At 40.5% G+C, this 15,404-nt stretch overlaps 1 protein-coding gene across 2 annotated transcripts; it reads left to right on the top strand.

Moving 5' to 3' along the window:
* The first annotated feature begins 10,772 nt into the window (after positions 1 to 10,772).
* s100b (S100 calcium binding protein, beta (neural)) lies at positions 10,773 to 14,136 on the top strand. 2 transcript variants are annotated; one of them, XM_084154960.1, is made up of 3 exons: positions 10,773 to 10,918; positions 11,496 to 11,651; positions 12,022 to 14,136. In XM_084154960.1, exons 2-3 carry the CDS (start codon positions 11,514 to 11,516, stop codon positions 12,169 to 12,171), a joined length of 288 nt encoding a protein of 95 aa, XP_084011086.1. In that variant the 5' UTR covers positions 10,773 to 10,918; positions 11,496 to 11,513; the 3' UTR covers positions 12,172 to 14,136. The 2 variants fall into 2 exon arrangements, with proteins under 2 accessions (XP_084011086.1, XP_084011087.1); XM_084154961.1 differs by having other exon boundaries at positions 10,775 to 10,918; positions 11,483 to 11,651; positions 12,022 to 14,130.
* Positions 14,137 to 15,404: the final 1,268 nt, after the last annotated feature.

Here is a 15,404-nt window from a genome sequence, read left to right as displayed (position 1 = left end):
AGACCTGAAAATAGCTGTGCATCAACACTCCCCATCCAACCTGACAGAGCTTAAGAGGATCTGCAGAGAAGAATGGGAGAAACTCCCCAAATACAGGTGTGCCAAGCTTGTAGCATCATACTCAAGAAGACCCGAGGCTGTAATCGCTGCCAAAGGTGCTTCAACAAAGTACTGAGTAAAGGGTTTGAATACTTGTGTAAATATGATATTTCCGTTTTTTTTATTTTTAATAAATTAGCAAACATTTGTTAAAAATCGTTTTTGCTCTGTCATTATGGGGTATTGTGTGTAGATTGATGAATGGGGGAAAAAAACAATTTAATCCATTTTAGATTAAGGCAGTAACCTAACAAAATGTGGAAAAAGTCAGGGGGTCTGAATACTTTCCGAAAGGCACTGTATATATATAAAAAAAACAAGTCAGACTAGTGTTTTTCAGACACGTGTGAAGTCTCACATGGATTTTTCACATGACTCCTAACATTTCACTGCTTTTATAACTGGTGGGATTAGACCCCAGGTCTCCATCTCAGAATATTGACTGTTCAATTAAAAAAAGGGCTGTCAAAAACTTTAACTTTTTATTGAGTTAATCGCAGGATTTGCTGTGATTGATCACGATTAATCACATATTCAGAATTTGCTCAAATTGAGCTGTAATTTAAGCTTTTATATGAAAAGCGCAACAAGAAAATGTATGTCTTGATTTTGTTCAGGTTACGGTTAGCAAAATCTGGTATATTGATAAAGCACACGTTCTTTATCCTCAATGTCAATTTGTATTTTGGATGTTTTCAATGTATTTCGAATGCTTTCAGACCATGCAATTAATTAATTAAAAAATGTGCACTAAAATTACAAGAAGTTAACTTGAGTTAACTGATTAACTCTGACAGCCCTAATTCAAAATCATGTTTTTGTAGGTACACTACATTACCAAAAGTATGTGGACACCTGCTTGTCGAAAATCTCATTCCAAAATCATGGGCATTAATATGGAGTTGGTCCCCACTTTGCTGCTATAACAGCCCACTCTTCTGGGAAGGCTTTCCACTAGATACTGGAACATTGCTGCGGGGACTTGCTTCCATTCAGCCACAAGAGCATTAGTGAGGTCGGGCACTGATGTTGGGCGACCAAGCCTGGCTCGCAGTCGGCATTCCGATTCATCCCAAAGGTTTTTGATGAGGTCAGGCCAGTCAAGTTCTTTCACACCGATCTCGACAAACCATTTCTGTATAGACCTTGCTTTGTGCACAGGGGCATTTCCTTGCTGAAACAGGAAAGGGCCTTCCCCAAACTGTTGCCAGAAAGTTGGAAGCACAAAATTGTCTAGAATGTCATTGTATGCTGTGGCGTTAAGATTTCCCTTCACTGGAACTAAGGGGCCTAGCCCAAACCATGAAAACAGCCCCAGACCATTACTCCTCCTCCACCAAACTTTACAGTTGGCACTATGCATTTGGTCAGGTAGCGTTCTCCTGGCGTCTGCCAAACCCAGATTTGTCCGTCGGACTGCCAGATGATGAAGCGTGATTCATCACTCACACACTTGGCATTGCACATGGTGATCTTAGGCTTGTGTGTGGTTGCTCAGCCATGGAAACCCATTTCATGGACCCAACGAACAGTTCTTGTGTTGACGTTGTTTCCAGAGGCAGTTTGGAACTCGGTAGTGAGTGTTGCAACTGAGGACAGACTATTTTTACGCGCTACGTGCTTCAGCACTCGGCGGTCCCGTTCTGTGAGCTTGTGTGGCCTACCACTTTGAGGCTGAGCCATTGTTGCTCCTAGATGTTTCCACTTCACAATAACAGTTCTTACAGTTGACCGGGGCAGCTCTAGCAGGGCAGATATTTGACGAACTGACTTGTTGGAAAGGTGGCATCCTATGACGGTGCAACGTTGAAAGTCACTGAGCTCTTTAGTAAGGCCATTCTACCACCAATGTTTGTGTATGGAGATTGCATGGCGGTGTGCTCGATTTTAAACACCTGTCAGCAACGGGTGTGGCTGAAATAGCCTAATCCACTCATTTGAAGAGGTGTCCACATACTTTTATATATATAGTGTATCTGTTCACATTAATTCCAGTTGCAAACACATTCACACATTTTCAAATACAAAATAAATCCCTTTTAGGCCTGTATATTGAATGTAATAAAAACCAAAGGACATCTAACAATAACAGAAGCTGGGCTTTTTCCAACGGTCACGGACCATTGACGATGAAGAGGCGCAAAATTATCAGTTTCTCTGGTTTTACTATTTATAGGTATGTGTTTGGGTAAAAATAAACATTTTAGTTTTATTCTGTAAACTACTGACAACATTTCTCCCAAATTCCAAATAAAAATATTGTCATTTAGAGCATTTATTTGCAGAAAATGACAACTGGTCAAAATAACAAAAAATATGCAGTGTTGTCAGAACTCGAATAATGCAAAGAAAATAAGTTAATGTTCATTTTTAAACAACACAATAGTAATGTTTTAACTTAGGAAGAGTTCAGAAATCAATATTTGGTGGAATAACCCTGATTTTCAATCACAGCTTTCATGCGTCTTGGCATGCTCTCCACCAGTCTTTCACATTGATGTTGGGTGACTTTATGCCACTCCTGGCACAAAAATTCAAGCAGCTCGACTTTGTTTGATGGCTTGTGACCATCCATCTTCCTCTTGATCACATTCCAGAAGTTTTCAATGGGGTTCAGGTCTGGAGATTGGGCTGGCCATGACAGGGTCTTGATCTGGTGGTCCTCCATCCACACCTTGATTGACCTGGCTGTGTGGCATGGCGCATTGTCCTGCTGGAAAAACCAATCCTCAGAGTTGGGGAACAATGTCAGAGCAAAAGGAAGCAAGTTTTCTTCCAGGACAACCTTGTACGTGGCTTGATTCATGTGCCCTTCACAAAGACAAATCTGCCCGATTCCAGCCTTGCTGAAGCACCCCCAGATCATCACCGATCCTCCACCAAATTTCACAGTGGGTGCGAGACACTGTGGCTTGTAGGCCTCTCCAGGTCTCCTTCTAACCATTAGACGACCAGGTGTTGGGCAAAGCTAAAAATTGGACTCATCAGAGAAGATGACCTTACTCCAGTCCTCTACGGTCCAATCCTTATGGTCTTTTGCAAACCTCAGCCTGGCTCTTCTTTGCTTCTCATTGATGAAGGGCTTTTTTCTAGCTTTGCACGACTTCAGCCCTGTCCCTAGGAGCCTGTTTCGAACCGTCCTCGCCGTGCACTTCACCCCAGCTGCCGTTTGCCATTCTTTTTGTAGGTCACTTGATGTCATCCTACGGTTGTTGAGTGACATTTGAATGAGTTGGCGGTCATCCCGGTCAGTAGAGAGTCGTTTTCGCCCTCTGCCGGTCTGTAGCTTTGTTGTCTCCAATGTCTGCTGCTTGACCTTGTTCTTATGAACCGCCGTCTTTGAAATTTTAAGGATGGAAGCAACCTGACACTCACTGTATCCCTCTGCCAGTAAAGCCAGAATTGAACCCTTCTTTTCCTCACTCAAAACTTTCCTTTTCAACTCTTTTGGCATGGTCAATAGTTATTTTTTGATTAATATTACTTTTGAGGTAATATTAGCACCGTTTTTGCCATCCAGCTGGTCCTATTGCAAGAGGATAGTGATGACCACAGCAGTGGTTCTTATACTTTTCCTTGTTAAATAAGATTTGGTTCATGTGATCACCTAATCAGTACCTAATTCAGTAGAATGAGGTGTGCCTGTGTTGGAATTCAACAGACACTGGATTGGAATGGCTGTCATACATGTAGAGATGCAGATTTAAGAAAAATGTGCAGTGGTCACATTATGACAGCTGTATATCACCATGGAGGACTACAATAATTCATTATTATTTTTTAAGCACTTTAATTATTATACTCAGGTAGGCTAAGTAGCCATTTTACAGAATGGCATTACAGAATTCACAATTCCACACGTGGAAACATTGCTACTGCAACATGTTAACACCAGCTTTTCACATGCGAGGAGAATAACACTCATTCACCCCCACATGTGAACTTGCAATTCACATGTGAGGTGAAAACATATTATCCTCCCACATGAGAAAAGACGGTGTTAACATGTGAACTCTAAATGTAATACATGTGAAAATATTATTTAAAATGTGAAATTTAAGATAAACATGTGAAAACAACCATTTCACATTTGAAAATTGCACACGTTTTTTTGTAAGGGTTGTGCACTCTCACTCCCTGCATGCTACTATACTGAACCATGCCATTAAACTAAGATTAAAGCAAAGGGTTGCTTCATAAAGCCAGATAAATATGTCATCTAGCAGAGCCAGTGGACTTTACAGACTTATTATAGAGACTAAATGATGCCAAGTGAGAACTACCACACCCTTTAAAAAGGTTACATGGCCATTTCCTCCCGTCCAATTGCTCAGCTCTAAAATATGTTTGTGTGTGTGTGTGTGTGTGTGTGTCCAACATGATTGGAGTGTAGTAGAGAGAGGCCAGTAATGAATTGGACTGTATAGTAGGCTACAGAGTTACTGTAGGGGTACCACCCCCATATGTTGCTATGAAATATGTTCCCTCATATGGTTCAGGAGGGAAAACAGTACTAGAAGCAAATGAGCTCTGTAGAACTGTACAGAATGGCATAGCATTCCTCCCAGATAACCTTTGACTCACATCATTTTAAAGCTAAATTGATACGGAATTGATAGTAATTTATCACAATAATATGGCAATTCTTGGCATCTATTGTGTAACAAAACCAAGCAATTCTACCTCTAGATTTTGGCTTAAAGTAATGTAGCTGTATTATAATTTATTCAATACAATTTCAAAGAGGCTTCTGGCTGTTGGTAATAGTGCAACTAATCAAGGTGTTCCATTCTTTATCAGTAGCACCCTTATTAAACAGAGGCACCCTACCTCTTTAATCAAATTCCTATTACCATAATGAGGTCCCCAGTTCTATTCAAAATCCTTTCTAAATAGCTGCGTACCTAGATCTGAAGAAGAAAGTAGGCCTACAAGGTTATACTCATAAAGGCTGTTCACATCGCTACCTGAGGCTACTATCATTTTAATCACAGTATAATGAGACCTTATCTTCTCCTAATCAGCCTGAGTGTAAGACCATGAATACAATAATTTATCACAGTAGCTATTCTTCTGGTGTTATGCAAAGAATTCAGAACAAGTCGAGACTTGTTCCAAAGTCTCAGCTGCCCCCTGTAGTTCTGGTAATTCTCTTCACTAAGCCTAGAGCTAAATGGCCTGATGTCATGTGACCTCAGTTTCTTCCACAGTAGTCGGTTTTGTTTTGTTTGTCTCTTCTGGTGGAGTCTCTTCCGGCAGAGGCCGGAGACCCACCTATGGTGTTAGGCCTGGCAGACTTTAACTGTCTGTCTCAGTGAGGCAGTTGGCAGAGTTAGTAGAGAGTCTGAATGACAGGATTAGCCAACACACACACACAAGCAGGCACCCACGGGAGCACACACACACACACACACACACACAGACACACAGACACACACACACACACACACACACGCACACACACACACACACACACACACACACTACTCATCCCCAGCCCTGCCCTGCTAGTACACTGACCCATAATCTAACTAGGGGTGTAGATGTTGCTATTCCAGTCCCTGGTCACTTCTAGAAGTCTCCTGACTGAGCCACTTCACTTGTAAGTGTATACAAACAGAGGAGCAAGACTGCACTGCCGTTGCCAAGTCTGAATTACAACTGAGCTGAGCTTCAATCTGCAGGTTCTCCAATCAACAAATAAACCCCCTCTAAATTGGCCCATTGTTGCTTTCTTTGCTATATGGAAATATTCATAGTTAAAGACTAGTTCATATTACAGTATGTGTTTCTTGCATTGAAAAATTGGTGTACTAAAGTACACAGGAAATAGAGCTGTAGTAGACAGGAAATACACTTAGAATGTTGGCCAACAGGGATGTCTGTCCATCTGGGTGTTTTCTTTGTAGGGGGATGAAGATTAAGCAGATTGTGAGTGGGGATTGTATCCCCTGACCCCTGTCCTATCTTCAGTGAGAGTTGCATTGGAACACACACAGGATTAGGATTGGCGGATATAGGATGACTCATGATTACTCTGTGATGAACTGAGAGGCACTCAGGAAGAAGGCCAATTACAAGTTAGTAGTTAATCCAGAGTGTCATCAGCCAAATCTTCAGTCAACTGCCAAGGTGGATAGAGCGTCAGTATGGCACGGTATTTGTCTAATATAGACACAGTGATGATGACTACCAATCAAGGGGTCAGTGGCAGTGCAAATGGTCCTGTGTGGCTTAGTCGGTAGAACATGGCGCTTGCAACGCCAAGGGTTAAGGGGTTCGACTCCCGCTGGGGCTACCCATATACGAAAATGTATGCGCGCATGACTGTGAATCTCTTCGGATAAAAGAGTCTGCTAAATGGCATATTATTATTATATATCAAGTGTGAAGACTCCTTCAAGTTGGCCCACAGTTATCTCATCACATGGACATCTTGTAAGATGTTGTGCGTCTTTCTCTGCCCAGGCGTTGCTGACGCATGCCAGATCTTACAACGCCTGTATAAGGTATTTCACGTATCAGCTAATCACATTATAGTTTATAGCAATCTGGTGCCCGACTGCACAGTCGATGATGCGGAACGTGATGCATGCAATGTCTGAGCAGGGGAAAGCGACCAGTCGGCGTTTGATAGGTCAAATACTTATCCAGGCGTTGTACGATCTGGCATGCGTCAGCAACGCATGGGCGGAGGCATGCATCGTTATCTGATTGGCTGTCACAAGCCTACTGAGATGGGTTGTAAGAGCAATGGGTGTTCTGTATGTGGGTATGCCAAGCATTCAAGCGCTGTAGTCACGACTTCTTTACCAAATAAAGTGTTTAGTTACTTCCCTCTAGTGGTGAATACCATAACATTATTATCATTATGAAATCTAACTCTCATCTAACTCCTATCATATAGTGAATGGACCAATTCCAGATATCTATTTTCTTTAGAGGGAAATGTTCTGGGAGTTGCTGCTAGCAAATTACCTCACCATATAGAGTTAATTACTTTGCAGAATAGATCGTCCCTAACCTTCCTCAACCTTTTCACCACTCAATTCCAGTGAAATGCACTACTTATCTGTACATACGCTGGCGATGGGACTTGATGATAACCTGTCGAGCACATCAAATATGTTAATAGATGCAATGTAATTAGTAGAGGTTGATGAGGAGTGGTGTCCCTGAACACAGAATGGATCAAGAGGAAAATTAAGTGTGTGTGTTGAAGGAAACTTTACATTTCCTTCTCATAAAAGCAGTGTTCCCTGCAGGCTGTTACTTTCTCTCCTCACCCATACCATGACCAGTGTGTTTTTTTTTTATCTGATGGGATGTACATGAGTCTTTTTAATCTGATGGGTTGTACATGATGTCTGAAACTGATAACCGTTTTGTGTGTGTCTTGAAACTTGAAACTTGAAACTTGTCTTCTATGTGCAGCATGGGTGCCACCTTGTGGCAAAGAGTCCAACATTACATTTCTGGATATCTTTTAAATGGCAAGCTAAGGGGATCAGTAGAATAACTGGTTAGCCTAAAGTCCCACTCTAATAAATGACTTACAAGCAATATATATCCCAGTTGAAGTAGAAATCTACCAATTGGAGAAGGGGGGAGAATGGAAGAGAAGGAGAGAGATGGAGAGAGAAGGAGAGAGAAGGAGAGAGAAGGAGAGATGACAGAAAAGGGGAGATAAGGGAAGAGAATAAGAAAGAAGGAGAGAGAAAGCGAGAGAAGAGGAGAGAATGGTAGAGAAAGGGAGGGAAGGAGAGAGAAGGAGAGAGATGGAGAGAGATGAGAACATACTGTATGTCCTCAGATGATCAAACCTCAGTGTTGTTTTCTTAGTTTTACCCCTGGTTACTCCCCCAGTCATTGTCCAGACCACTAGAGCTCCTTGCACTCTGCCAGGGATGAGTCAGCCACTTGGCAAACCTTTTCAATTTAGTGAGAGGCTCTGACCTGTAGCCATGGTTACATCAAAACACAGGGAGACCACATTATCTCACACTACAAAAGGTGACATGTCTCTTTTGGAGAGTTACAGCGAGATAAAAAAATGTCTTCAACATTTTAAAGGGGGATATTTAACTTGTAAGATGTCAAATACAATTTCAAAAAAGGTAGAATCCTGAACTAGAATTTGCTATATCCATTTTGGACTTATAAATTAATGATATACCCATTGATTCTTGAAGAATATAACGTATAAATGCCTCATGAGCTTAGTTCAACTGTCGTACCCCATCAGATCCCAAAATATGAGCATGTTTTTTTACTATAATGTTTGTAAACAATTTAAAAGTAAACAAACACTTTATAGCCTCAAAACATGGTTAAAACAATGGTATCATGGATGGTCAGTCCTTGCATCCAAAGCTCTGTCTCTGAATTTCAGAGTGATTACATTTCTCCAGGCCCATCCCTCAGCTTTTTACCAAAATAGAGGCGGGGTTGGGCACTTTCTTATTGTTTCAATTAAGGACTCTTGCTTTAAGCCACAATTATAACAAATCTGTCTACCAACATCTCCAAGCCATATAATCCCGTTTTTGGGTTGGGTTAACACCAGTATCAATGGCAATATTAAAGACACTGATGGATAGCTAGCTGATGTGGCCAAGGAGTGACAGTCACACTCACATCCCGGTAATACAACTCCTGCCCTGAGATGACTAGTCAATGGGAGCACGTGATTGGTTGCTTGGCTGGTCTTTACAGAGCCCTGTCTGTTGTGTCTTCACTACTGTCCCAGCATCCCCCACCACTGTGACTCATTATATGCATCCCTTAAAGATGGGAAGTCACAAGTCCACCAGACCCATCAGAGCCATCAGACACAATACAAACACAATGCTTTATTCTCTTCATCTTGCACTGTATGAACCCTTTTACTTGATACGTGATACACTGAAATAATGATTATTTCACCATAACACCGATTTGTTTGTTCTCAAACCATCATCATTGATCGGAGAGAGAGAAAGAGAAAGAGAGAGAGAGAGAGAGAGAGAGAGAGAGAGAGAGAGAGAGAGAGAGAGAGAGAGAGAGAGAGAGAGAGAGAGAGAGAGAGAGAGAGAGAGAGATAGAGATAGAGATAGAGAAAGAGAGAGAGAGAGAGAGAGAGAGAGAGAGAGAGAGAGAGAGAGAGAGAGAGAGAGAGAGAGAGAGAGAGAGAGAGAGAGAGAGAGAGAGAGAGAGAGAGAGAGAGAGAGAGAGAGAGAGAGAGAGAGAGGAATTGATTTATTCTCAGCTCGGAGTCCCGTCGTCAACTCTTTCACCTTCTTTCACCCCCCAACAGTCCTGTCAGGACATTGGATAGAGTGTATGTGATATGATCAGATGATTGTTTGGGATTGGTGGATCTTTCTCTGAGCTCAGCTGAAATCATCTAGAAAAACTCAAGCTCAAACTCCTACCAATAATATTTTCCAGAGTGTAGTTTGTTTTATGCTTCATGAGTTATAGAGAGAAGGGGTATGGAAAATGATAGATTATGGATTTGACTGGATCTGTTTATATAGTCATCTGACTACAAAGCTGATTTCTTCACACAAGAACAACTGTTTTCACTGGACAATGGTCAACTGTTGTCCGAAGTATGTGAAATATATTTCGGAAGAGACAAAGAAACATTTATCATGCAGTAAAAAGCACTTTCTCCCAACTGCTGCCTGAGCAGAATGCAAAACAGATGCTGGCCAGAGAGTTGAGGGAGTTCGTGGGAGGGTGAAGTCAGTAGAACAGGAATTCAATGTATTCTGGAACTTGATCACTTTTTTTCAACCTCTTTTTAATTAAACAGTAAGGGATCATGTTGCTACTGTAGGTTAAGCTTTTTGTAGCTTATGCATACCTAGACTTTAGCCACCTCAAATTTGGAAGTCTTAGCTCAATAGTTCAAGTAAATAAACTAATTCTGAGCCCTCTCCATTTCTGTTCTAGTTAACTGTAACACTTATCATTCCTACAGTTCAGGCATCTATTCATAATGGTGAAACATCACAACATATTTAACTTTTGTAACATGAGTTTGACATGGATGGCTGTGCCTACTTAGTAGTCTGGGGGTGCAGAGGGCACACGTCTGGCGAACTCGACAAGTGAAAAGAAATGTGTTCATTAACATGCACAACCATCCATTTCCTCTGAAACAGGCCATTGTCTCGGACAAAATGCTGGTGGGGATTGTGGCAACCAGAAGGTCCAAAGTCTGAGAGATCAATACAAATGGCCATGCATAGAAAATCCTCTTTACAATTACAGGTAAAGTGGTTTAAGGGTGGAGGTTACGAAGACGTATAGGGGGAGAGGGTAAAAGTCTTGTTTGTTTGTTTTGCCTAATTCGGTTGGCAATACTTTAAAGGGGGTATAGAGTTCGTAACTGTAAATTGTCCAACCTTTTTAAGGACAAAATAAAAATCTATTGGCTGTACAATCATGTGAACATTAGATAGCCTATTATGATATAATGCAATCTAGTGATATCCCTTTCTTAGACATCAGCTGTAAACCTGGAAGCCCAAATCAACAAATTCAGCTCAGTCATACTGTCATTCAAAACAATGGGATTCAAACAATACTGTAAATTGACCATTATAACATGGTAAAAGACTGGCATAGCCATCAATGGTGAATTCTGTGTGAGAATACAGTGGAGTGAGAGGGTGAAACAGAGCCTATTGGTCAGTGTGCTGGACTGGCAGGGTGGTTGACCAGAGGCACTAGGCCCTCCCCACACCAACTATAAAATACTCTTTGTCCCTCCACAGCCACTACTCACTCTCATCTGCAAATAACCTTTGTTCCAGTCCGAGACACTCTGGTAAGTCAAGATATTCTACTGTATCTGCTGTTTCTTATTGCGTTGATCTTAAACTGGAGGTATTCGTTCATAGACTTTGATTTGGGGATTTGTATAGTGTAATGACAGGCTTAAAAACATTTTTTAATTTGTATGAGTATCTTGATTACTCCCCGCTAATCACTGTGCTGCGGGTTTTTTTGAGAGAGAGGTCTGAGAGATAGAATGTCATCATCCGATGTATTGTAGCTACTTGCCTGCTTACAGGTGTAGGATCTTAATGTTTTATCACCCTGTTGCAGGTTCCTTCAATGCAGGAAATGTAAAACTTGTAGTGTATTTGAGCTTTAAAAATACTTCTGAAGTTTGTTATTTCCACTTTGAAATTTCAGACTTGATTTTCCCTTATGAGAAATGTATCAAGCCCTACAAAAATGTCCATTAATTATAATCCACACAATAATTCACATTTCCTGTTGCTGCAGGATTATTTTTCCTGCTGTAGCAACCTGGCTCAAATTAAGATCCTACATCTGTACATGTTGTTTATGTCACATACTAGGCCTACAGATTAAATGTTTTTAGCTATGCTTTGTAGATCACATTACAAACCACAATGACTGATCTGGAGAATTCACTGGCCACCATCATGGAGGTGTTCCATAAGTACGCAGAGAAAGAAGGGGACAAGCACAAACTGAAGAAAAGTGAACTAAAAGACTTGATCAATGAGGAACTACCAGCCCTTACAGGGGTAAGTATATCACTATCATATTTCACTACAATATTTCATACTTTATTGTTTCAACTGAAAATTCAGTTTGAATCCAGGCTATGGTTACAGCGTAATGTACATTTATCAATAAGTCATGAATAATTCTACAGACTTTGGGGTTGCACTAATGTTGCACTAAGCTCATGAGGCATTTAAACATTATTATTCTAGAATCAATGGGTGAAATAACCATAAACCAGCCGTAAATATTGCAGAATGCACCTTTAGTCAATCAAATATAATAATATAATAATATAATAAATATAATATGCCATTTAGCAGACGCTTTTATCCAAAGCGACTTACAGTCATAAATATGACCATATCTATCTCCTGTTTTTGCCCTCAGCAAGTGAAGGACCAGGCCACTATGGACAGTTTGATGGAGAGCCTGGACACGGACGGAGACTCGGAATTGGACTTCCAAGAGTTCATGACATTTATCACCATGGTAACTGTCTGTTGCCATGATTTCTGCGAGCACCATGAGGACGAGTAGCTAGGTAACAGTTAAACAACAGAGAGAGAGAGAAAGCCAGTAAATTATAAAGTAGGAACTTTAGTTTGATAAAGAACTGAAATGTCAATGCAAACTTTGTATTTTTCCTGTTGGTCCCATTTAGTTTCAATAGGTTTCTTATACCCTGTTTGTCTACAAAGGGTTAACGCACTTTGCTTCATTGCCAGTGTTTTGTCAGAGTTGACAAAGCCAAATTGGTTTAGTCCTGAAACTTCATAGAATAGTTTTTGCCAACAAAGCATAGAGCACTTTTCTTGTTATACTGTAAAGCTAAAAACCAATGTAATAGATTCATGCATTACTGCGTCTCTAAATTGGTTAAATTGTTATCACTAACAATGCATGTATAATCAGCTACCCCACTCATTGGACATGGTTTGGCAAGTAAAACAAGTATTCTCCAGTTTGACTTTGACAAAAAAAATGTTTGTTGAATTCCAGACAATATGTTGAATTTAATTCTGTTTTTATGGAAGTGGAAGTGGTTTTCAAATTGAACTGTGCTTTGTGAGATGCTATTAAAAGTATAACATAGATAATCAATAAAGATGATCAAATTAATACAAGGACATACTCTTCACCAGTTACACCATGTCCTTTTTACTTGAGATTCATACAATTCATATTTCTGTCTCCTGTAGAAAAGTTGTGATGTGTACCCCTAGGTGGCAGTGTTGCTACATGACAAAAGCATTGGCGCCGACTGGATGTAGGTACTACGTAAAAAATATATTGAATCAGTGACACAGAGAATGTATAAATCTACCTGATGCATCTTCAGTAAACATCTCTATACTATCATAACTACATGCCGTATGTGCTACCTCTTGTTGTCTGTTGCCAATTCTGTGTTTTAACTGTATTGGTAATGAAGAGAGTGAAAGCAATAAATGGAGTGGTCTACTGAGCCAATGGCAACACTCTCCTGGGAGGCCATGTTCTCAGAAAGTATATACACAAGGGCTGACACAAGATTAGATTTTTCTCTCAGAAATCTTTCAGAAACCATCTCTCAGAGGACAACAGAGGAGGGCAGGAGGCACAAAGTACGTGAGGATAGCTGGGGGGTGGTTCGCCGGGGTGCTAGGCCCCCCGTCCGTAAGTTGGAGAATTTCACATTTTTCAAACACCTGAAACAACCTTTTCATGCAATCTAGAGCTATAATCATTATGCTTGATTCTATGTAAAAATAGTACAGTGCCTTGCAAAAGTATTCATCCCCCTTGGTGTTTTTCATATTTTGTTGCATTACAACCTGTAATTTAAATGGATTTTTATTTGGATTTCATGTAATGGACATACAAAATAGTCCAAATTGGTGAAGTGAAATGAAAAAAATAACTTGTTTCAAAAAATTATACAATATAAATCACGGAAAAGTGGTGCGTGCATATGTATTCACCCCCTTTGCTATGAAGCCCCTAAATAAGATCTGGTGCAACCAATTACCTTCAGAAGTCACATAATTAGTTAAATAAAGTCCACCTGTGTGCAATCTAAGTGTCACATGATCTGTCACATGATCTCAGTATATATACACCTGTTCTGAAAGGCCCCAGAGTCTGCAACACCACTAAGCAAGCGGCACCATGAAGACCAAGGAGCTCTCCAAACAGGTCAGGGACAAAGTTGTGGAGAAGTACAGATCAGGATCGGGTTATAAAAAAATATCAGAAACTTTGAACATCCCACGGAGCACCATTAAATACATTATTAAAAAATTGAAAGAATATGGCACCACAACAAACCTGCCAAGAGAGGGCTGCCCACCAAAACTCACGGACCAGGCAAGGAGAGCATTAATCAGAGAGGCAACAAAGAGACCAAAGATAACCCTGAAGGTATTGACTTTGGGGGGGTGATAAGTTATGCACGCTCAAGTTTTCTGTTTTTTTTTGTCTTATTACTTGTTTGTTTCACAATAAAAAATATTTTGCATCTTCAAAGTGGTAGGCATGTTGTGTAAATCAAATGATACAAACCCCCCAAAAATCTATTTTTATTCCAGGTTGTAAGGCAACAAAATAAGAAAAATTCCAAGGGGGGTGAATACTTTCGCAAGCCACTGCATGTGTTTAGTTTTCTGCATATCTAAGCATACCTCTTGAGCTGTCTGTATCCCTCTAAATTGTGGTTCTTTTTTAAAAGAAACAAAATATGCTTTTCTGCATCTCTGCTCAAATCTGAGTAAAAGATTGAAAGGAATGTAAGTCTTATTCAGTACATTTAGTTATTGCTTGCTTTTCTAAAGTCTACCAACCTTGCCAGCTAAGATAGTTAAACGAGCTAGCTACTCTAACTTGAGAGCCTGAAATTGCTTCTTGGTAGCTAGTTATGAGGTTGGTAAGATTGGGAACCTATGGCATCGCTGGGTACTGTATACTTATTTTGGATATAAAATTTATGCAAGCAGGACACAAAAGCCTCATTTCAACACAGGCTGCTGCATCTGGTACTGAACATAATATAATGGTATAGAGAGCTGCCTCAGCCCCAGTGTGAGACCAGGAAATACAGTGGATGGGCAGCGCGCCAAAACTCTGAGGGAACATTGTGAGTCTGCAAATAACTTGTTTTTACTCAATAGAGACAGACAGTAATGGCATTTGCTCAAGTCAGACATTGGACTAGGGAAAAGTTTAACTAGACTATCAATCTCTGACACATTTACTTGATGGATTTCGGGTCATTTTGACACGACTAGGCAAGATGTATATGTTTATGAGAATAAACAGCAGAATGTTATTATGCACACGGTGCATCTGTTAAAACATGCATGCACTTGTTGAGTGAGCGCGTGATCACAAAATGCATCCTTCTTATTGGTTGTAACCATCTTAATTGGCAGGTCCTCATTGGATGATGGCCTGTGGTATATCCCTGCTACCCTTTGAGGGGGCGCAGATGGAGAGATCTATGGATGTAGTCATGTCGTCTCCTCTGTCAGAGGCTTAATAAACTGCCTATTGGAGATGCTATCCTGTACACTGTCGTGTTCCTTATTCAAGAGCAAAATAACCCTTTAACCAGGGATGCAACAGTATGTGTGCGCCTACGTCGTTCAGATATTCTTGTGGTGGTCACACCAAAAAAAAACGACTGTTTGGCCATGGTGTCTAATGAATCAATACAATTTGGAAGATATTGTGCAGTATAGATGCCGATAATAACACATTATGAAGCTACTCATCAGTCCCATGATACCCCTTAA

The sequence above is a fragment of the Coregonus lavaretus genome, assembly GCF_964263955.1.
Source record: "Coregonus lavaretus genome assembly, chromosome: 38".
In the NCBI taxonomy this organism is placed as follows: Eukaryota; Metazoa; Chordata; class Actinopteri; order Salmoniformes; family Salmonidae; genus Coregonus; species Coregonus lavaretus.
This window is presented reverse-complemented; position numbering and strand designations above follow the sequence as displayed.

Coding starts and splice junctions, on each gene's coding strand:
- s100b (XM_084154960.1), top strand. CDS start 11,514: ATGACTGATCTGGAGAATTCACTGGCCACCATCATGGAGGTGTTCCAT. Junction 11,652..12,021: donor AACTACCAGCCCTTACAGGG/GTAAGTATATCA, acceptor TTTTGCCCTCAG/CAAGTGAAGGACCAGGCCAC.